The sequence below is a fragment of the Fringilla coelebs genome (genome assembly GCF_963513975.1).
Source record: "Fringilla coelebs genome assembly, chromosome: 2".
Lineage (NCBI taxonomy): Eukaryota > Metazoa > Chordata > Aves > Passeriformes > Fringillidae > Fringilla > Fringilla coelebs.
Genome location: NC_140029.1, coordinates 27,668,405 through 27,692,503, shown reverse-complemented (window position 1 = coordinate 27,692,503; position 24,099 = coordinate 27,668,405). Strand labels below are relative to the sequence as shown.

Sequence of the window (24,099 nt, the reverse complement as noted above, 5' to 3'; positions counted from 1 at the left end):
ATGGCGGGCCCGGGGCCCGGCCGCTCCGCCCAGGGGCTGCAGCGGCGCTGCCCGCAGGGGCCGGCGGGGGTGAGACGGGGCCGGGGCGGGCGGCCTGGGGGGAGGAGGCACAGAAAAGGCATTTCCTCCTCACCGCGTCCCTGGAGTGTTTGGAGACATAGAGGGTGGGGGGCCTGTCCGCTGCCTCGGGGTCCATTGTGAGCGCCGTGCTGCTGCGCGCCCGGGCAGTGCGAGAGCAGAGTGGGGTTTGAAGAGACCTGAGGAGGTTCCGGGCTCCTGCCTCTGCTGTCCCTGACCCGCAACGATTGCCTTAGAGCTGAAGTGCTGAGCAGTCCTCTTTGTCTGAGCAGGAAACTTCCCTGGAAATTGCAATTCCAGATTCTATGCGGTACCAAGACACAGTTTAGCATGCAGTTTTTGCCTAAGACCTGGTCCCTGCCAGTTGAGTGAGAAAATATGTGAATCCTCTTAGTTGTATATTAACCTTGTATGAAATATATATAATAGGATAACTCATTTTTCTTTTTTTCTTTTTTTTTTTTTTTTTTTGCCGCAGTAATTGACAACCTTGCTTAGAATGCATTAGGTGTGTTTGAGATTTTTTTTTTTAAAGCTTAGTGATTAGCTGTGCTGTCAGAGAGCAGGAGATGGTTCCATATCTAGTCAATCAGAATCAAACCCATGGTTCATTAGAGACTGCTGCAATGACCCGACAGTTAATTATGATGGCTACCAGTCCCTTGCCAAGCTATGGCAATGTTATTTTACACCAGAGAAGGTTGGGCTCTGCACTCAGATGAATGAAGGAACTGTATTGTGATTACTTCCTTTTTTTACTTGTGCTGACAAGTCAAAACTGCTCTGCCTAAAAATTCAGCAGCAAAGACCCCTTTCCCTTTGTGGTGTTTCAAAAGCCTTTGATACTTAATAGATGGAGTACATGCTGGCCAGGCACCTTTATTTTGCCTGAATTCTGTTTGTCTCTCAGTGAAACAAATTTTTGTATTGTTTTCATGCATCTGTATTCTGGGTCAAATGCTTCCAGTGTGTCTGGGGGATAACAGGCCTTAAGTGCTCAGATTCATGCTGCAGTGGAAGTTGTATGGTGGAAAAATACCATGAACAACCAAAGATTGGGAGAGATTGAAAGTGGGTTTGAGTTAGGTACATTGGATTGGGATACTGACTTAGTCGTGGGAGTCATCAAATGAATACAAAACCCAGCTTTTATTTCCTTAGGAAAGTAGCTTGCCCTTTTAGGATCAGGAACCGTCTCAAATGTGAAAATTTTGAGTTTTTTAGCAGCTAAAATCAGGCTGTATGTGCCCTTAGTTCCTGCAGAAGGATTTGCAACTTGAATAGCATTTGATCTAAATTCTCTGGGGAAATTTTCTTGGGGAATATTCTGCTTTAAATTACAGAACTGTACTTTAAAGAAAAATAATTTTAAAAACTTATTTTTAAAAGACTCTTACTGAGACTAATGCTTGCAAGGAAGAAATGTTACATGTGTTTGTGTGCTTTGTTATTTCATTAAAAAGTGGTCATTTGAGGGTAGGAAAATACAGCAGTTGATCACTTGATCTAGAGCATAGCAGAGAGATGCAGTGAAACAAGTACAATCATGAGAGCTGCCTTGAGTGATATTTTGTAATGTGCATTGAATTGATTTTACTTGTAGACTAACATTTCTGTCATTCAGTTTTTTAGTATGTACTTATAAATTAGTAAGAAAAAGTAGAGTAGGAAACTTTGGCATAAAAATCCTAGATATGAAGGTAGATGGCACTGTTTCCATGATTACCTAATTCTACTTTCATGCCTTTATTTTGTGTTACTGTCTTCACAGTAACACGAAAGAAGTAGTTTCTCAAATATTCTAACACGGAACACTACAAGTATTTTGTTATTAGACTGTAGAGAATATATTTGCCTCTTTATGTTAATATGAGGACCATTTACATTTATGTATTTAGAAAACCCCCTCCCTTTTCAAAGCCAGTAGTTTGTAGTAAGAATTCTGTCACAGAGTGTGGCAGTTTAACTGTTAGACCAGTAAGTTGTAACATACTTTTTCCATTGCACTCTGACTGAGTGCAATGGTTTTGTGCTTTCTTATAGGATTGCCTCTCAGGAGCATTGCACACCCAATGTAAAAGCAGAAGCTCCCTAGTTTACAAAGGTAATACAAAGCAATGATGCTTTGATATATTTTACAGGGAAAACATATACGAAAGTTCCATTGTTCCTAAATTTATTTAGTTTTGTATTTTCTCATTTTAAATAGATAGGTAATCTTGATTAGGGGGCTGTGATACCTGGGAGCCAGCCTGGGAATGTTAAAAATAAAAAGCACAAAGGATGTTTTGGAACAGTGGTTCACAGCCTGTTTGTCTTTAAGTCCTGCTTGAATTAGTTGGTAGCAGTTTACTTCATAATGCATGTATTTAGCTTTAATTTAAAGATACATAAATGTTTAATATCTAGAATGCATTTGGTCTCTTTCAGAAACTGGTGCATGGAGACAGCTGGCTATTTGTCAGATTTCAGTTACAGAAAAGTTTCTATAGGCAGACAAGCTCTAAGATTTCAGAAAGACAAATCATATGTGAAAACTAAATAATTCTTACTATGTCTTAAGCTGTTATAATTAAGTTCATAATTTGTCAGGCTGCATCAGTGGCGGTTTTGGTTCTTAAACCTACATGGACTACGTGGCAAGTACTTCTGATAAGTCCTTATTGATTTCTTTACTTCAGCTTCTCAAATGAGAAATAGAATTGTTGCAATTTTATGTATTTCAGGTGGCACTGACAGCTCACTGAAAAATATAACTATTTCTTTATCAAATTGTTCCTTAGAGTCAGAATTTACTGAAGCTGGAAGAGAGAAGAGCATCAGATCTAGTGATTTCCAGAAAAGTCTGAAAAACTGGGATTGGTAGGAGGTGTTTTATTTCTCCTTTATTTTTTTCTCATAAAAACACAAATAAAACAGATGCATTTGGCCTGTGCAAAAGTTGGTTTAAGTGTCTTGTTTGCTTGTTAAGTAAAGAATTGTTTGTAGCTAATTTATGTGATAATGAGGATGCTGATTTTGATGAGGAATATTGTTTCACCTTCTAATCTAATCTGTGTATGTTGGAATTGCTAAGGGGATACAGGAATGACACAAACTTAACTAGGTGATAAAAAAATTAACTAGGAGGAAAGTTAATAGCCCAGTCTGATAAACAGATTTATGTTTATTTAGAGATAATTCAATTCCAAATGCCAAGAAATCTCTTTTAAGGGCTATTTTACACGAAACAGGAAAATATAATTTAAAAAGGGAAGTTGTATTTTTAGTTCTCTGGGAATTTGGGGGTTTGTGGTGAGAGAAGAGTGTTGGTTTTACCTGTTACTTACATGTGCTTACAGCATGAAAAGCCTAGTTATTGTAACAACTTTTAAGTCGGCAACATGTCATTTCTGTGGTTGAGATTTATTTGAGTAGTAATGCCTTTCGTCCAAATGATTTAACTCTGCTATTGTTATCAGTAAAATATCAAAGTCTTACATAAAGCAATGTTTGCCTTTTTATACAGACTTGTTTCAGTCTGTTATGTATCATGTTAGAAAGGAATTGAGTAATTTAAAGTTAGTGCTCTTTTGTACTTTTAGTTTTGATGATGAGCAAGATTATTTTTGTGGTTCAAGTGGTCTGGAAGTAGAAGAAAACAGCGTTATTTGCTCTGAAACTGATGCAATTCAAAATGCAGCTGTATACATGGGAGCAGGTAATAAAAATTTAATTTTATACATTCTTACAACTCTCCATGAAGTATAACATGTAACTTTAAAAACTTCCTAGTAGATGTATTTATGTTCAATTCAGAAATACACTAGTCGCCTAAAATGTATTTTAATGTGGGGATTTTGTCTTTCACATGAGTACTTTCTTTAGGATTATTTTATGAGGTTCAGACATACTCAGCAATACTAATGTTATTTTCTCATCTGACATCCAGTAGTTTCTTAAGTCTTGTCCTGTTTACTTAGGTGTCACCCTAATGTCTAATCAGCAGCAAATCACTTGCCTGAAGCCCTTATAAAAATAATCGGAGATTTTGGTGATATGATTCAGTCTGTGCATAGATTCCATACAGATATCTCTAGGATTTCTATATTGCAGTGGAGGGCATAGTTTTACTTATAAAACTGTTGATTCTTGATCAGTTTGAATAAATAATGGAACAAGAACTTGAATCAAATCTCTAATTCTTTAAATTACTTTCCCATTTTGATACGTCTCGCTCTGTACTTGTAACTCTGAATTCCTAGAACATATTGTTGCTGGTTTTGTACAACTATCATATCAATATTTAGCTAGGACTCATTTTTTACTGTGAAATGCATTTTTTTTACATGTTGACAGGCCTCACTTTACCATCTCATTTGGCTGCAGATATTCAAGAAAATACAGACCAAGTTATCAGCCGTGGTTTGTTAAAGAAAATTGTGCATGGAACTGGTGCTCAGGCATGCAATAGGCAAGGTTTAATACCACCTCACATCAGTCAGATTTATGATGAATTATTTGTCATACATCAGAAGCTCCAGGTAGGAACTGGAATCACCTTCAAATTTTTGTTGGATGATCTATGAATATTCGCACTTTTGAGAAAGAAATCTGAAATTACTTATATAGTAAAACTTACTTATATATTAAACTATTATTTTTTACTATTAATTTATATTAATCACAGTTACTTATATACTAAATCTATGTCTTCATCTGCCTCTTCCCCTAGATTAATTCAGTGATTCAATAATGATGCTTTGACTTGAATTTTGGGTAGACCAGGTAGATGGGTAGGTGGGCAGATTCAGCTTGAGGGAGCTGGAACACAGTGTTTCTACATCCAAGACTGTCTCATGACACACTGTGTGTATAGAGGGTAGCACTCACAACCATTGCTTCTCTTGAGAATATCTGAAGCTGTTCTCCTGACTCTAGGCATTCCAAAGTGCTTGCCTTCATGGCCTCCTCCAAAATCCTTCTCTTCATCCCACCCGCTCATCTCCAGCAGGTTTACGCTCATAGAAGAACCTCCTATATGGTTTTACTCTGTAATAGTTCCCAAGCTTCTGCTGGATTCCCTGCCATAATTGTCTTTTCCAATAGATGAGATAAAAATAATTTTGTATCTCTTGTTTAATTCACTGCTTTTTCAGGGATGCTTCTCACTGGTTGAAGAAACAATATCATTGATCTAGTGTTCAACATAGACAGTCACATCAGACTCTGTTCTGTCTTACAGTTAGTACCATTATCCAAATATTTTGGAAGCAAAAGCCAAAGTTTCATTTTCTGGAGCAACAATGTAGAGTTGAATTTTGCGTTTTGGGAGGCTGAGCCATTCCAATGCACATGGAGGTCTTTTGGGTTAATGTGGGAGGAAACTGAACAGAGGTGTCTGTCAGGATACTTTGTATTTATAAGTTCTTGTGTAACTATAATTTCACAAAGAGCTAAACATATCTCTGGGACAAAATTTTAAATTCAGCATAATTTGGGAACACTTCACATGGGTTTTTAAAGTAGTTTAACTTTTTTTTTTTTTTTTGATACAGAGAGAAAGTTCAGCACAGCAGGAGTATGCTCTGCAACTGCAGAAACGAGAACGTTGTCTAACAGAACAAGAAGCGTTGTTTTTTCAACATGAAGCAGCTTTGGCTAAAATAAGAGGTGTTGAGGAAGAAGTTCACACAAAAATTGCAGCTATAAAAGAGGTGAAATGATATATTTAATGATAGGTATTGCTCTATATGCACTTGAACTAATTTGTAATTTTCTTAAGCCATGACATGTTTGCTGGAAATCCTGCTCATTTCTTTGAAGCCCTTGAAGTCCCTGAAGGAAAGATTGCAATAAAAAATACTGAACAATATTGCTAGAGTTTTTGCATGACTTCTGTTTCAGAATGGTGCATTTACTGATGCACCATGTCTGATGTGTAGTACGTTTTGCAGTTACAAGTTAGAAAAAGGAGGTAATTTTTTTTGTAAAATAGTGAAAGAGCTATGTGACCAATATTAGAGAAAAAAATGTGGTCTGTCTGTAATTGTGTGTATGTTAAGTGAGTATCTTTGCATTCGCATTGTAGTTGCAGTGGATTTCCTTGCTTAAGGAAATGCTTTAAGAGACATTGAGATCTTCTGACATAACACTTATTGCAGAGAGTACTAGCAAACAAAGGCTCAAAAAGTTTGGAGGAAGACCAGCCTAACTTTGGGGGTGTGGAAAGAAAGAGTAGTGAAGAAGAGTGAATTCCTGGAGGGAGAGAAAGGAAAGCTAGAATATTTTCAGTAAAATAAAACCTTGCTATTTTACCAAATCTGAGGTACTTAAAGGTCCAGAGAAGATTAAATATAAAACAAATTTCAGGGTTAAGAGATGAACAGCAGTAGATATGCAGGTTGTACTTTTTAATTCATATGTTTGTGTTGTAAACCAGAGTCCCAGTCTCTGCAAGGCATAGGATTAGTTTCTCACTCTGCGTGATTCAGAGTAAGAAAGCCAGAAACATGAGTTGAAACCCCAAAACATAGTCACAACTTTTTGTAAATATTTGGAAGAGTGAGCTGTAAGTAAAAGCTTTGTCATTGATTTTAGTTCATAAATGCATCCCACATCTGAATTGTTTGAGAAATACACATCTATATAGTTGGTCTGGGTAGAATAGGCAGCAATAGGAGCTATAGGCTGTGCATGTTGCTCTCAGTTTCTGTATAGATCCTTCTTAATAGGCAGTACAGATCTTGTGTTTCTCCCTGCTGACTAAACATGTAAATTTGGACATGAAGAACTTAATATTAAAAAGTTTGTGCAACTCTTTTAACATTCAACTAGAACTTATTATTTCTCGAATAGTCTCTTTTAAAACATGTTCTTAAATTTGATATTTCTAAAGCAACATGAGGCAGAAGTTAAGCAGCTGACAGAAGCCTTGAGAGAAATAACAAAAGAAAATAGGAGGCTGAGGTCGTCATATGACAGCTTGAGGGATGTGAATGACTCTTTAAGAAAGCAGGTAAACTTTATTATTTCCTGTCATAAATAATTCTACAAGTTACAGTCAACAAATATTTGAGCAGCTTGAGTTTGCAAAATTGCTGACCTTTTGTTTCTCTAAGACAAGAATTGTATGAAGGACTGAATATTTTTTTCTCACCTGTTTCTAGTAGTTGAAATTTAGCGTTTCTGATCTTTCACAGTATAAAAAAGAGGTAGGATTTATTCTACTGACTCACTAGCAACAGCTAATTGTTAGGAAGGGAAAGTCCATTGAGAATGGATGGAGAGAAAGTATTTTACATAGAATATAAATGGACATAATGGAATCCACCCTGTGCTGATTTGTTGTGCCAAATTGCTGTGCTGATTCTATTAAATAAAAAGTAGAATGTTTATTTCTAACTGTATGTTTGATCAGTATTTTCAGTTATTTTTGCAAATTTGAATGAAAGCAGTACTTTCTCAATTTGTAAACTAGAACGGTGTGTTTCGTAGTAATGCATAGAGTAGACTGTTGAGTCAAGTTGGCTGTTAAGTCTGATCTAAAATGGTGATACATAAGTTATCTAAATTATTTGAGCATTGTTTATTCATTAACCTAATTAATGTTCTGGTAATGTGGATACAATAAAAATCTACAGCAGAGCCTTATTCTTTCCCTTAAGAAAGGAAAGACCTAACTCAGACCTAACTCCTAGGATGTTGATGGTCCTGATGCAACCCATCTGTCCTGTTATTTCCTCTGACTGTAAAATCTTTGCATTTCTGTGCAAGCTGAAGGCTTCTGTGATGATCATGCTGTTTCTTGTTGTATGGAGACAGCATGGGGTTTTGTTTATTTAAATAGAGGTTGCAGTTTTCCTGATCTTTTCTCACCAAGCAAACTTTTTTTAGCATGGTCAGAAACCACCTTCTGCATTAACAAGACTGTGATTAACATTCTTGAATTTGTGCATTTTTGTCACTCCTTCATGAAAAGTAATCAAATGTGAAGTGCCTGTTTATCTAAGAGTGTCATTGTAGTGCTTATTCTTCCCCTTCACTCTGAAAGGTTGGGCTGCAGGTCAGCAAAGGGATAGTGCTACTGTCTTATTTATCCTGGAACAGGTTGCCCACAGAGGTGGTAAGGAGTCTAACACCTTGGAACTATTCAAAAGCTGTCTGGACAGAGCAGCCAGACATAAGCACTACAATGACGCTTCTTCCTGGCCCAGCTTGAGCTGGGAGTTGGACCAGATGTCTTCCAGAGGTGCTCTTCAATCTCAAGCAGTCTATGATTCTGTAATTTGTTGAAGGAAGTGGATGATAATTTTGTTTCTATCACTTTTCATGCTAATAAGAAAAAAGTTAAATAATTTAGCTGCTCAACAACATTAAGTTACTTCAGTGCGATAATTAAGTCAAGGTGTGAGTTTTGAATTTACAGACAGTTTAATATTTTCTGCTTCTTTCAGTTAAGTGATGTAACTGAGTTGAACAAGAAGTTGGAAGGTCAAGCACGAAAAGCAAAAGCTCGTTTAGAAAATCTACAAGTAAGGTTTGTTCTTACATGTACCTGCTTTTATAGGTAACCAGTGAAATATAATTCATTGTTATATTTTGTTTAGAGAAAGCATGAATTTTCAAAGGTATGGAAATCTAATGATTTGTGTCAAGTGATGAAAGAAGGCAAACCTGTGAAACAGGAAAAAGTGCTGGCAAAATCAAGAACTGCTACGGTAAGAATTAAGTAGAAGTCTTGAATTTTTTAATTTGGAGGACATTAGGCAGTGTAATGTTCTCTGTGTATCTGCTAGAAATTGCAAAATGTAGCTTCTAATTTTATTTTGAGTTACATTAAAAGGAGAAACAGATTATATTGGAGGAAAACCCACACTTAACAAAGAGTTAACTTTGTTGCTAAAACTATGTCTGGATTTCATGTGTATGTGTATATTTTTCTTTATATGGCAAGTTTTCCTCCTCAGATCATGTTATCTTTCATCTGCCAATTAGAATTATAACCTGCATCCACTGTCACAGGTTTCTTTTGCTGCATCAGAACAAATCTTATGCTCATTCTGGTTACTACTACAGTACAGCACTATCCTTAGGAATAACACCAGGTAAAAAGTAGTCCTTCAGAAGTATCCAGTAAAGAACCTTAATCTTCTAAAGCAAAAGTGGTATACTACTATTATTTTTTTGAGAAATAATCTTTAGTGAAGAACAAAGATTAAATGCAGTGTTCGTTCACAGTTCCAGAACAATCACCTTTTTTCCTTAAAAAACCTTCTTACATCACTTAATGAAATTCTCTCTGTCTCCATGTAGTTCCATTTATGGTATTACTCTGCCAGCATCTCCCAGCTGGTTATGCTTTTTTATCCAGCTAGAAGTAAACTGTGAAATGAGAAAGATATTCCCACCGCCCTATCTAATTGATCTACAGTGAATGCCTTAAAACTGTGCTGTCTCTATATAGCAAACAAATTCTCTTTATATAGGTTTTAGCATACTTTGGTTGCACATGAAATGCAAATAGTATCAGTAGTTACAGTTCTGAGTGAAGAGGAAAAGAATTATCTGAAGGTAGATAGAAGAAAAGTTTTGAGGTCTTTAGGGAATTGTTCATGCAGCCAGTCTTCAGGTATCTCTGGATTTCTTTTGTAGAGTATTTCATTGCAATGTAGTAGAGCCAAGATGAGAGTTTCATGAACTCTTTATTCTTTTTTTAAACAATGCTAGTTACCCAGTTTAATTTATCAATAGTGGATTGCACGAAATGAAACAAAGTAGGTCTAGTGTATTGAAATAACAATTTCCTATGTAAAGGACTTTAAAGACTTGTTTTCTCCTTGTATTCATTTGTCCAGAATTATAAAGTGTAGTGATTCTGTATGAATTTTTTTCCAAGCTGTTTTACTACCATTTGATCAAGCAGAAAATAAATTATGGGCATACGTTTTTCACACCCAGAAATCATCACAATAGGTGTTTATTTTGCACTGGGGAGTGAGAGAAAGAGAAAGAAACACTGCAAAGTTCCTTCTGGGTCTTTGTAAGAAAGGCTGACATCAAATGGCTTCATTAAATGGCTATTAAAATAAAACAGAGTAAGAGTATAGAGAGTGAGTAAATCTTGTGTCCCTTTGGATGCTGGGAACGTTGTGTTTGTGCAGCATCAAATGGAGCACTGGTGGACTTTTCCCAGGGCGTGCTGAGAAGAGCCTGTCCATTGAAAGAAGCCTCTCCTTTTTGGCCACTCAACATACATATAATTTTCTTGCAAACTCTGTTCATGAAGGACATTCATGGGAGAAGAACTTGTTGCACTTTTAGACAAGGCCAAGGCCAGGCAGGATCAGCAGTGCCAAGAGGGAGCTGCCTGAGTTTATCCTGCAGCCAAGCACAGGATAAACTGTGCAGTTGGTTATCTGTGCAGCACAGCACAGGCTGCACCTGCTCCAGTTAACTGTGGTGTGGATCTCTGACTCCTTGATGTGCAGGGGTCTCCCAGTCAGGACATCCACCTTCCATACAGTTTACCTTTCCCAGAGATACTGTAAGTTACAGTTCCATTCGTACTATACAGGCTTCTCAAACCCTAGGTACAAGGGCCAGCAGAGCACACATGGCCTGTTCAAGATCACTGTCTGCTTCAATACATTTTCCACAAGCTCACACTACAGTAACTTACCTCTCATATTTTTTCAGGCATAAAATTCTCATCCTTTCTATTATGCATAATATTTCATAGCTAATGTACTGTCATGTATTTCAGTCTGTTACTGTTTTAGCTTGGAAAAAGCATTAAACTGAAAGCTGAAATATCTGATGATGTGAATATATTACAGCTACCATTGAATTCACAAGTCTATGAGCTCTTAACTTATCTTATGGATTGGATCTCTGACCAACATCTTAGCAAAATAAAAACACAAGAAGAGAGTCATAAACCTACGGTTACCCAGAGTTCAAAGATCTCCTGTACTCAGGAAAAGTGTATGAAGGTAAAGAGGTTTGGGTTGGGGTTTGGGTTGTTTGCTTGTGTTAATATGTTTTCAGATTTCGCTGTGCTTTAAATGATTCTAAGAGCATAACAGGTCATCATGTAATTAAAACAAAATAATTGTTAGTAAGTCAGTCTTGTCTTCAGTCCAGCAGTGAGATATAATAGATATTTTTTCATTTGTAAAGCATACAGATAATTTTAATAAAAAGTGTGATATCCTGTCTCAACCTAAGAGCTTCAGCATTTTATTTCAAGTGACTTCTGTGAGGAGATAGCTTGTCTTGTGTTTTATGTGTGATGCATTGTTTTAAGGAGATCAACAGATCAAATTTAAAATATTTTTATTTCTATTTAAATACTAAAATTTCAATTTATCACCAATAAAATGCTATGCTGTGTTTCAACGCCTCTGTTGTTTTTTCTTGTGATACCGAGATTTAGAAATCAGTGAGGTGTTCAGAAAATTCACTTTGTTGTATTTATTTATTATAGAAAAGATTTGTAGCCACTGTGATTGGACTTACATGAGACTGAGCTCACATGTATCTTCTCCATTCCCACATGTAAACCTATGTAAAATTTAACACCTGTGTATGTATATAATTCTGTTAGCTGTACTGGATCTGCCCAGAGGACATTTGCATATGTAATCTGATAAACTCTAAGAGAAAGTTAGGAGGTTTGTTTGTTTATTTTTCACTTACGCTTAGCTTACAGAATAGTTCATATACTGCATGTAATTCTATTTTTGTATATTTTTGCAGCTTTTGCCTCTAGCTACTGAGCAGCTCCAGTGGATGCCATACGTAAATCCTAAACTGCACGTGCCTGTGATTAAATTTATTTACTGGTCTATAAGACACTTAGACACTGATATACAGGTAAAACAAGTAGTCCTCATGCAGTATATTTTTAAAAAATAATGGAATATATTAATGGGTTTTGCATATTAAATATATATGAAAAATGGATGTTTTCGGGTAGCGCATAGAAAAGAAACTGCTGTCTTTGTAAAACATAAATTCATAGTGTTGACCACAGAAAGTGGCAAATGAAAAACCAATTCTTTTTCAAGTTAAATTCAAATTTTGCACTGTGTATTTAAATGTAGTTTCCCTATGTCTGTGATCTCTTCTGTGATGTATAAGCACATCTGAAGCTATGTTTTTGCATATGTATTAACAAAACATGCACTAGAGAAGGCAGTTATTTTATTGTGTCATTTGTGAGAATGAGATTTGTTGAAAGTGATGGAAGTGGCAAAGCAGTGAAGAAATTTTAATTTTTCTGTCCTCTGCTCGGTGTCTAACCACAAGACATTCCTTGCTCTTTTTGACCAGACTACCATAAGAAAATATTTAGCAATATAATAAATAAAAATACAGTTGTCATACTGTACAGACCCAGCATAGTGCTGTCACTGTTCAAATGCTACAAACTTTGTAAATATCCTGAGTTTAAATTCAATACAATAGTAAGATTGGGTTTAGTTCTAATAAGTAACTATATTTTAAACAAGCATATTGTGAAGTTTGATTCTATGGAAATATTTCTATAGAGTTTATGATGAAAATCTAGTAGATGTTACCTCTGCAGTGTTCTTCAGCTTCATATTTAGACCTTGATTCTGTACATGCTTTTAAAGGGTATGACTTCAGGCAAGCTTACAAAATTGATTTGACTGAAACAGCTTTTTCTGGAACCAGAGGCAACTTAAATAAAGTCAGAGTATCCAGGACCCTCACTAATTAGTCTCTTGCTGAAGGGTGTGTTGATAAGGCACCATGTTAATATTGTTCAACTGCTTTTGGAACACAAAGCAGTATCTCCTATACTGATTATATACCTATACATGGTTAAAGCAATTTAATGTTTAAAAGCATGGAGACCATATGTGTGTCAAGTTATAATGTTTGCACTAACTACATGCACTGTTTGAAGCAGCACACAACAATGAGATCAACCATGAGGAGGCTTGGTGAAGATATCTTCAAAGGCATAGTGAGTAAGGGAAACCCACACAGTTCTTCTGAGCAGCCTACAGAAAGTAAATCAAAGTCAGCAGCTTTCTTTAAGAGTTTCTGTATGCCTCTGAGGTTTCTGTCAACTTTGATTGTGCTTAAAACAGTGAAACAAGGTAGGTCAGGATTTTTTTTACATTAATCTATTTCAGTCATGTGCCTGGACAAAAAGCATTTTAATGATACTGTGGAGTCTGTTATGCTTTATTAGTGAAAAGTGATTTTACTTGGGTATTGTGAAGCAAAATATACAAGTATAAATCTTGCTATTATTCATTTTATGTTAGAATTTGTGTTTGTGTCAATATGATGACAAGTCAGCATTTCTGAAGAGGGGTGAGGAGATAAAGGTTTTAAAATAGACACTTCAAGATTACACAAATCAGATTGTGTCTGGACAGTGTGAGAAAAGATGTGGAAAATACAACTCAAAGAATAAGATAACTCTTCTCTCAGCTGGTTTGTTAACTGCTACCTTCAGTTTTAATGTATCTTTCTCCAGGAGAAATGGGGAACAAGGTGTTCCAAGTCCTTTTTTATGGAAGTCAGGCAGAAAAGTAATTCTGTATCATTAAGAAAAGTAATTCTGTACCATTATTTTCCCTTTTCAAAAACATTCTAAAAGCATGGATCCTTTTGATAGCAAGTAATTTTTTAGTGGGGTTACAACTGAGCAATCTAACATAACCTCAAAGATGGTTCTGCTTTCAACAGGAAGGCTGGACTAGATGCCAGCCTAAATTATTCCATGTTTCTATTTTTGCCATCATTTTTCCTCAGAATGGTTTGTATTTAAAAATGTCTTCACAAGTAACACATTTATTTTGTCAATAACACTAAGAGATTGATACAGGTTACAGAGATGTTCATTTTCAAGGTACTCCTGTAATACCATGCAAAACTGTCAAAATCAGATGCCTGCTTTGGCATCTGATTTTTTTAGTCTCTTCCATGAATTATGTTAGATTTTGGGCCATTTCTTAGACAGCAGAGATCCATGTCACAAAATTTCTACTATCTGTACCCTGATTGACAAAAAGCAGGAATGCCAAATATTTGAAATGCATAAATAATGAATGGAGGTTTTATTCACATAAGTCGTGCTTCTGGATTAGATGTTTAAGCAGATTAGTATGTTTTTATGCTTAATGACCTGTGCAATATTTATATTGTGAGTATTTATTGTAAACACAGGAATAAAATGTGGTGGAAGACCATCCTGACATCATTCATGAATTAACACAGTGTTCCAGCTGTTGGAAGGGACTATTTCAGTCAACATATTTTGGTGAAGCATGATAATTAGTCTCAAATTGATACTCACTTTCTAGGAATGTTTGATAAAAACAATGCAAGAAGAATTGAAATAAAAAACTAGTCATTGCAGAGACTGATTTACCCTAAGCAGATGAACACTCCTGATAGAATGAATCAGTTTAGCTTTTCATGGTTGCTTTGTACTGCTGGCTGCTGTAGCACAGAAAATATGATCTGTTGTTAAACATATGTCAGATATCACCGTGTATGAATTTTGATCACTCTGACCACATGGCACTAATGATCTGGTGATAAAATAGCAGATTTGGTTTGAACATATGTCCTCATTCCTTCAAAATGTCACTGTCCAGCAGATGGCACCATGGTTAAACTTATGCAGTAGGATAAATTGTTTCCCTCTTAATTTTCTGTGCTCCAGATGATCAATGCAATACCAAGATACTGAGGAAGATTTGACAGCAGGAAGTTAAGAAAATAGATTGGTTCACTTAATCTACATCCTTTGTAAAATTTCTCAGAATGGATGGGAATATAAAATGTTTATACTGAAATATACAGCTTTTTATAGAAGGAATGGGACTAGTTGCTCTCATGAAAATAATTGCTCTCACTCAGACAAATCAGCCACTGACTCCCTTAATAGAGGTTTCCCAGATGTTGAAACCAGCATTGTCTCAAACTATGCAAGTTTGTATTTTCTTTCCTCTTTAACAAAATATTTGCAGGACTTTACATTTTTAAGTATATTTTTCTTAAACATATGAATTGTAGATAATCTTTTTCTCCACTCATAATGGATTGTTAAGGAATAAAAACAGGCAGAGGGTGTCTTCAAATAAAAAGTAAATTTAATATTTTCAGCTATTTTACTTCTAAGTGTGCATCTGCCATGGTAGCTGTCAGATAGTTGTTCACATGGCTTAATGAAACAAGGATTATAGAAGTTTTATTGCCTGTATTTGATATTTTCAGTGGATTACCTGGCTCAGGCATTTGAGTCTCTTCGTGTGGACTTGAAGACAGATGAAGGGAAAGCCTTATTTTTGGAATTCCAATGTGTGCCTGTCGTATTAAGTCACCTAAAAGTATCCAGTACAAGTCTGCTTTCCAGTGCTCTTGATGGATTACTTCAGATGACCATGGAATCTGGTAAATGTGGGTAATTGAAAAAAAAATATCATTATGAAAACAGGTGAGGAAAGCATAAAAACAATGGAAAGGCATATAAAAATACAGTGTAAAAGCTGTATACTCTAATGTACTATTAGCAATTCTTTGTGTTGTGTACATTCCGTAAAAACATAAAATGTATTTCTGAATTGTCGGTCTTTTTCTGAGTCATCTTGTGTTTTCCTCTCCTTCTCAGCCAGTTTTGATTTCATACTGGTTACTTAGCTATTTCTTGCTGTGAAATTTTGTAGCTATTTTTTGTTTGGCTATTCAGTTTATTCCACTGTATTACCTTGCTGATATTTTTCTTTGAAGTCAGGCTGTGCCAGGGAACTCAAATCATGAAAACCTGCAAGAAGGTGAAGATAAAAAATAGGTTCTATTTTAATTCTTTTCCTAGTTTGGATGACCAGCTCATCCCCAATCATTTTTCAATTTCTAGGGTTTAGAAATGGTATTTCTAGATGAGATGTTTATGTTTTGCTGAATTTTACTGTGCCAAGATGATAATGTTTTGCTGAATTTTACTCTGCTTTGGCTCTAGAAAAGCATTAGTAATCTTATTTGCCACAGCATTTTCCAGGTGATACAGGTAAGGATCAATTGATAACCACCTGGATGAGCATGAAGGTAGTTGCAGATTCCAATACCATGTTGAATAAACCTTGTGAGTGTTCTTTTTTTTTTTTCAGATAAAATCACTCACTGCCTTTAAGGATAGAAATGTATATTGTTTTGGAAGTATTTTGTTATTATGCATTGTACTAGGGAAATAGAAAGAAGTTTGACTTGGGATGGTATAGCATTGAGAAAAAAAGCAATTTTGTAGCAGCCTAAGTTCAAAAATATTTAACTAAAGTTCTGTTCTTCCTTGCAGTCTTTTTCTGACCAGGTAATGAATGCAGTCTTACACTATTCTTCCTAATAGTCATAACTGTGGTTGGGAAAGAATTAATTGAATGCACAAAGGTAACCATTTAAGCAAGTGGACAGTGTCTGGTATTTCTTTGGGTAATGGCTGTGACAGTACATCTTCTGTTAGCAGTATCATTCTGATACACTAGGTGACTGCAGTTTGAAGAATAATGAAGATATATTGTGAAACTCAATTTTTGCTTTCTTGCTTCTCAGAGAAGTTGTATCTATGTAAAATCAGGGAAGGAAGAGTACTGTTTAATTAAATTGACATTTGATTGAAAATTATTTATTGGCAACTGGATATAAAGATTATATTATGGAGAGCCTCTTTGGTAAAATAAATTGCCAATACACAAATTAGGAATGGTCTGATCTTTTCCAATACATAGTGTTTTGCAAGAAATTTTTAACAATGAGAAATAGTGTTGATGATAGGAAATTGGGTTTTCATTCCTTTGTAAGATTCCAATTAAAAAGTCATTAAAAGACAAACTTTGGAAGGCAGCAGTGACTATTTAGAAGAGAACTCTCTGTGTTAGAGTGAAACAGGAATTCATGCTCAGTTTTAAAGCTGTGTTCATGTGCAGCCCTAAATATGAAGATGTAGGTAGTAGCTGTTTACTAAAATATGGAGTCATATTACCCAAAACGACAGCATCCAGTCAACAGGAGGCAAAGTCTAGACTTCTATTTTTTAATGTAATATATACCATCCTAGGCATTCTCTCAATTTGTTGCAGTAATTTTCTGGCTCTATGGGAGTGTTATAATACTCTTGCTCAACAATAATACCTTTAGAGATGAAGCTATTAGAAATTAAATTGGAAAAAAGGCCAGTGGAAATTTTTCTAGCATGTAATTTTCTATAACTTTATTTTTCAAGGTTTTTTTTTTAATGAGGTGTTTTTACAGATTCGAATCTCAGTTGTCCCGGCTGAAAAATGTGAATCAGATATGAAATAACTACTGTGTCGCAGTACTACTCCCTGTAACTGCCTGTACCTTTTTTTTTTTATAATAGCAATGAATGCTAATGTTTCTGTGCAGTCCAGGCTTAGCTGAGGTCCTTAGGTAGGTTCTGTCTCTTGTAAGAAACTATTTTTCTTATGTTCCAGAAATGAAGCCTAGGTTTCCCCATATATTGAGGATAATTACTTAAGCTGCATGTGAAGAATCACAGAATCATAGAATGTGCTGAGTTGGAAGGGACCCATCAGGATCATCAAGTCCAGTGCCTGGCCTTGTGCAGGACACCCCAAGAGTCACACTCTGTGCTCTGGAATGTTGTGCAAATGCTTCTTGGATTCAGACAGGCTTCGTACTGTCATCACTTCCCTGAGGAGCCTCTTCCAGTGTTCAGCCAGCCTTTCCATGGATATCCAACCTAAACCTCCCCTGACTCAGCTTGGTGTCATTTCCTTGATTTCTGACACTGGTCATGAGAGTGAAGAGATCAGTGTCTGCCCCTCCTCTTCCCTCTATGGGGATATTGATGACTGCAGTGAGGTCTTTCCTCAGTCTCCTCCAGACTGAACAGACCAGGTGACCTCAGCAGCTCCTCCTAAGGCTTCCTCTCTTTGCCATCCTCGTGGCCTTGCTTTGGACACTCTCCCATATTTTAATGACTTCTCTATATTTTATTCCCAAAACTGCACCCTGCACTCGAGGTGAGGCCACCCCAGCTCAGAGCAGAGCAGGACAATTCCTTCCCTTGCCCTCCTGGCTGCCAGGGCACTGCTGACTCTTGTTCAGTTTTCTGCTGACCAGGACCCTCAGGTCCCTCTCCTCAGTGCTGCTCTCCAGCCTCTCATTCCCCAGTCTGTACATCCAGGGTTGCCCCATCTTAACTGCAAAATCTGGCACTTCATCTGGTTGGTGATTGCCCAGCTCTCTAACTTGTTGAGGTCTCTCTGAAGGTACCTACTAGTCTAAGACAGATATTTCTCTTGATGGAAGCTAGAATGAGACTCTGCAGTACTGCTTAAGCAGATTTTGGATTGGTTTGCATGTTTTTACATTTTGGATCAGTATCATTGATTTGGCTTCATAGCATGTCTGGTACAGTGGGTTCAGAACTCAAGTTTCCCTTGCAAGTTCAGACAACACTGATGTGTTTCACTTACTGAAAATATGATGTCAAATGCAACAGCTGAGGTATTAGTATCATCTTTTTTCCTCTCTCTGTCCAAGACCTTAATGGCAAATTAAAATGAATAGTCTCACTGCTGTGGGTGTTACTGGCAGACAGCCTTTCACACAGTCCATCTCTTCAGAAGTTTAGCATCAACAATCTGTGAGAGTCCTGGCACCAACATTTCAATGGGAAGTGATAGAGGACTGAAAGGTGACATACCTCAGTACTTTTTTCTCTTTCTGCATCTCCTCTGTACAAGGGTAGATAACACCTGGAGTGTACCTCTCCAGATAGGCCACTTGTGGAATTCTGTGAAGAAATGTTTAAGACTTTTGGTACCCTAGGAAGCTAATTTCTATGTGTTTCTTGAAACTTAGTTGCATCAAGTTTAACTTCAGTGTAATTTTCCTGACATCTGTGAGCTTCCATGCCATTGTATCATTCTAAAAAAATAATCCCACTATTTTGTCTCAGTATAGTGGGATGGCTCTGGCTGAACACCAGGTGCCCACTAAACCACTCTGACACTCCCCTCCTCAGCAAAACAGGGAAAAGAAAATAAGATTGAAGAAATAAATTTTGGGTCAAGATAAAGGCAGTTTATTAAAGCAAAAGCAAAGTCCACACATGGACCCAAAGGAACAAAAAGATCCATCAGTAGGTAGTGTCTGGCCACTTCCTGGGAAGTGGGGCTTCAGCATGCATAGAGTTTGCTCCAGAAGTTGTGCCATAAATAAGGAAAGCCCGTTCCCCTCTCATGCTGCCTTGCTCCTCCTCTCTTCCCTTGGCTTGTATTGCTGAGCTAATACCATATGGTATGGGAGTCACTTTGGCTCAGCTGTTCTGCCTGTGTCCCCTCCCAGGATCTTGCCCAAGCCCAGCCTGCTGGTGAGGGGGAATTTACAGAGACAGTGTTGACACTGTGCTGGCACTGCTTAGCAGTAGCCAAGGACTGGTGTGTTACCAGCACCTTCCTAGCTACCAATACAAAGCACAGCACTTTGAGGACTGCTGTGAAGAAAATTAGCTCTTAACCAGACCCAGTACACCCAGTCATTAACATGCTTGGAATTATAACCATGTGTGTGATATACAGAATATGTATATGTGTGTGGTAGAAGTATATATATATGCCAATCTTGTTTGCCTCACCTCTTTTACAGAAATCTTAAGGCCTAAGGAGGAGGTAAAATGTTCTACTGATTATTGTTCTTGTCATATACAAACTTATTCATAGTTGGACCAAAGGCTGACTTTTAAATGTCAGGAGTGAAAAAAGTTGAGGTTAGTGTGCTCCTCAGGGCATAAGAGTGAGAGGAGCTGCTGAAGATGTTATGCAGTAACATCAGACAGTTTACTTTGTGTCAAAAGAACTTCAGTTTCAGTTTACTTTTATGCTCTCATAGTATTGGGTTTTTTTCCATATTCCAGTTCTTCTTTGGATTCTGTTCATTACTTTTACTGTTAGATTTGAGGAACAAAATTTTGCAACTGTGTGGGTTCTTACCACTTGCATTTTGTTAGCAAATTGCTTATTTTAACCTGTGCTAGAAAGTTATTAAGTAACTGAAATGAAAATGTAGGTAATTCTTATGATAAACAATATAATTCTAAATAATTTATATTTCATGTTGTTTATATGCTGGAGAAATATTTCGGATGAGCTCAGTGGCCTAAGTTGAAGTCTGGTTGGTTTAGTCAGCTCTCTTCAGGGGAAGTAATAGGTTGCTTCTGAATTCCACAGTTGTGGGAGTTAACAGCTTATAGTCAACATGACAGTAGAAAATCAACTCCACAAAGATATTTTATCTCTTTTATTACATTCTGCTAATATTTTTGTTTAAAAGTGTACATAATGGTGTATAAATTGGTTTGGCTATATTTTTACTGTAGCTATCTCATTGGTTCCTTTCTTGTTCCAGGGTCAGACAGGAGGACTGTCAGTTCAGTTACATACTTTTCAATTTCTCTTTTGCACTCCCATACCCATTGCCAGTATTTCAATCCATGTTTGTTTTCTGGAGGATGCCCACCTTTCCCTTACTGCAAAGATTGACTGATAAAAGCAGAGTCAAGGGAGCACGTCCTACAGTGTTATTTTAGTTATGGTGCTCTTTTCCTTGAATCTGAGGTTTCAGATGAGAGCCATAACATTCAGCTTGATTCTTCTTTTGGTCTATGAATCTAATGAGTGATCTATAAAGGCATCTTCCTTGCTTTTCATTAAGGAAAAGGGCAAGACATCTATTCCTGCTCATTTAATAGGGAAGAAAGATTTCAGTACTACAGCTTTTGAAGGTTTCCTTACTTTAGTAAAGGAAAGTAGGCTAACAGGCCATGGTGTTCGGTTTTTAGTCCCATCTCTAAACTGTGACCCTTGTGAAGACAGAAATAAAACCAAAATTTTCTCTGACAGAATTGTCATAGAAAGTAGGTTTAGTATCTTGTTAAATGCTGAATGGCTTGTGATAGATTTCTACAAATGCAGAGTGCTCTGACTGCCTTTGAAATTTTGAGAGCAAAACACATTAACTGCTACATGCCAATGTTTCAGTTTAGTCAAATGGCATATAATGTATTTATTGCTTAACAAAGCTCTTACCATTTCCCATTAAAATGACTATGAAAATTAATGTTTGATAATTAAAGTAATTGTTACTTCTAATTATCCAGATTGTTATAGTATGAAACAGTGGCTTCCAGGGCTCTGCATACCCCAGAGCTCCCTCCCTAAGAATACAAATTTCTTTCCTCAGCAGGCCTTGTTTCTAGGACAGTAGTTGCAGCACACTGTTCAAGAGAATTCCTGGATACCAGACTTGAAACATTTTCTGGAAACAGTCTAGTCATAAGTAGCATGACCTCATCAAGAAAATTTGTTCTGTGGGTGTAGAAGAACATCACATAATTGTTATTAAATCACCTTGTAGCTGAATACTTGTCATATGCAATCTTGTTCAGTAATGTTCTTTCTGTCTTCTCACACAGCTTACTGTGTTTATTTTAAACTTGTAAATCAGTTAAAAGGGTTTCAAATTATGTAGTGAGTTTATATTCACCTATCAAAAATACCATTGTTACCTGCAGTCTGGTTCATGCCTGATTTGGAAACTGTTGACAGAGAGCTCCCTGCCTCAGTTTCACATTTTGCACTTTTATACAAAGACATCATATGTCTTAGATTCTTCCTGCAGTGATCTCTGTCTGCTGTCAGGTAGAGAAGTAGGTTCCCCTTTTTCAACCTTAAGTTCATTCAATGAAATCAAAAGTTACCTGCTGACTGGACCTTACAAAACACTGGCATTTGCTTTAAATAAAACTTAAATGTACTTTGTCTTCAAGCTTGTTTCTGTTTTGCAGAGAGTATATTTTATATTAGTGTGTACTTATTCACAAATCAAAATGAGAGCACCTTCAAAAGAAAAAAATCTCAGAATGTTGCTCTCAAGTTTACTGTAAGTTATGGCACATTCTGGTAGGGCTTAAATGGGATTTCTTAACCGTATTGACATAACTGAAGAATTTTAATAACTGCAAAAGCGAGCTGTATTTACATATTCACTGAACCTTACTTTTAGTTTTAATTTTTTTTTTTGAAGAAAATATTATGGTCATGGACCATAGTTAATGAAGCCAGTTAATGAAGCCAGTGAAGATAAAAGGACTTTCTCCATAGTAAGAAGCTGTGCTTATTTAAATATAAACTGAAGTCTTCTTACATTGACCATCTGTAGAACACTTCTTTTTTCTTTTTTGCTGGAATGCTTCCATAAATGATCCTAGGAATTCTACAATGTGTGCTGTTCTGTGGGTACTTCTAAAAAGTCAATGGTCAGAATTTGCCAAGAAAACTCAAACCTATCCTTTATGTTTCCTCTTGAGTCTTAGCATTTGGAGACTTTACAGACTACAAGCAGTGAGTCAGGGAGTAAAAAATGCCCATATGCCTAAACAGATTAAAATTCAACATTTTCCAGCATATTATTATTACTGGTAACTTTGCAGGATTGCAGCTTTTCAGGTGAGTTTATTTTGCTGTACTGGAAGGATAAAAATGTCAATTTGGTGAATATTGTACTAAGGTAGGATTTCCCTCACCTGTGTGAAAAGCAGATGTGAAAATGTCCTGAGGACTTGTGTTTTGAAGCTATAGTGATAGAAATGATTTACACTTACGTAGCATTAACATTGAAATACAAACCATTGGAAAGGAAACCCTTCCTCTATTATCCTATCTTACCTTTGTAATTTTTATTCATTCTTCTGAAAACAGTGGATAATTGTGTTGGATTAATAGATGTTTTAGTTTAATATTTTATCCACAGATAAGGATGTCTAACTCTGTTAAATCCAGACTAGATAATGCTAGGACCCACCTATATGTGCTGGAAGCAAGCAAGTGTACCAAAACTTTGCTCACATTTTTGTTAATTCAATTAAAATTTAGTTTGAATACTTTGATTTTGATGAAATTCATTTAGTATGAAGTACCCCTCACTAATAACAAATAATATCTGTGTCATTATTTTCTCCCTCTTCTAGTACCAATCATGTAATGTTTAGCCATTCTGAATATTGCATCCCTGTCTCATCCACTCCAAAACAATAAATAGAAGGAACCATTACATATAAAGTTATATAGAGCCAAGTAGCCATTTCAGAAGTAAAGTTTCACTGTTCATTTTGGGTAATAATGTGGTTCTTAAGCAGCGCATCATTTTGAAAGTAGATGTGAATGTTAACTTTTAAAAATTATTTTATGGTGAAAGAGTTGGTTATATCAGTATTTGGATATACATATCCCCTTTCCAGTCAATTTAAGTTATGAAACCTTTAGAACATTGAAGTTTATTCAAGTAAGATCTTGTTTGCTCTTGTTTATTAAACTTTCATGTTTGTAATAAAAAGTTTACAGTTTTATGGTTTTTCATAAAATTATTTAAGTAGGAAAAATATTTTTATACACATTTTGTTTTGTATTTGACTATCAGAACTACTGTACTTTTTAGCCAGCTTTTTTTTTTTTTAACAATGTCATAATTGATATAATTCCATAAAGAAAAGCTTTCCTTGGAAGTGGAAATTTAAAATTGTGTCGTTTGAGTGATGTCTGTGCATTGTCAGAGCTCAGACTTTATATACCTTCTCACTTCCCAGAACTACAGGTGATGCCAAGTGATGTTTTCTTATGCTAAGGTTTTCTTAGCATCTGTGTTTGGAACAAAGCTCCTTTAGGTGTATGCTGAGAGAGTTGTGATTCCTTCTGTGATTCTGGTATTTCATTGAGCCTTTTCTAGTTTCTTGAACAAGGTAACCCACAGTAGTGTACAACTTCAATTTAAAATCCTACCTAGGTTATTTGTAAAATGTTTTTTTCTCTCTGTCAGGCCTCATCAGAATCACTCTTTAATGGTAAGGCCATGTTGATTGCTCATATACAAACTGACTTCAATCAGCACAGCAAAAGCTTTCATCCTCTGATCAAATTTATCCTGTGATCCACTGATCATCAGTGATTTTTCAGG

The 24,099-nt window shown here is 36.2% G+C and overlaps 1 protein-coding gene across 1 annotated transcript in view; it reads left to right on the top strand.

The window, feature by feature from the left end:
* CCDC138 (coiled-coil domain containing 138) overlaps positions 1 to 24,099 on the top strand; it is a gene marked incomplete at both ends in the record, with an annotated part of 31,912 nt that continues 7,813 nt past the window's right edge. The window contains 13 exons of the mRNA XM_084226083.1: positions 1 to 69; positions 2,122 to 2,182; positions 2,805 to 2,940; positions 3,663 to 3,778; positions 4,417 to 4,601; positions 5,601 to 5,774; positions 6,956 to 7,075; positions 8,514 to 8,591; positions 8,667 to 8,777; positions 10,896 to 11,051; positions 11,818 to 11,934; positions 12,998 to 13,190; positions 15,325 to 15,501. Of these exons, the coding sequence (XP_084082209.1) occupies positions 1 to 69; positions 2,122 to 2,182; positions 2,805 to 2,940; positions 3,663 to 3,778; positions 4,417 to 4,601; positions 5,601 to 5,774; positions 6,956 to 7,075; positions 8,514 to 8,591; positions 8,667 to 8,777; positions 10,896 to 11,051; positions 11,818 to 11,934; positions 12,998 to 13,190; positions 15,325 to 15,501 (1,693 nt within the window). The remainder of the gene's footprint in view (positions 70 to 2,121; positions 2,183 to 2,804; positions 2,941 to 3,662; positions 3,779 to 4,416; positions 4,602 to 5,600; positions 5,775 to 6,955; positions 7,076 to 8,513; positions 8,592 to 8,666; positions 8,778 to 10,895; positions 11,052 to 11,817; positions 11,935 to 12,997; positions 13,191 to 15,324; positions 15,502 to 24,099) is intronic.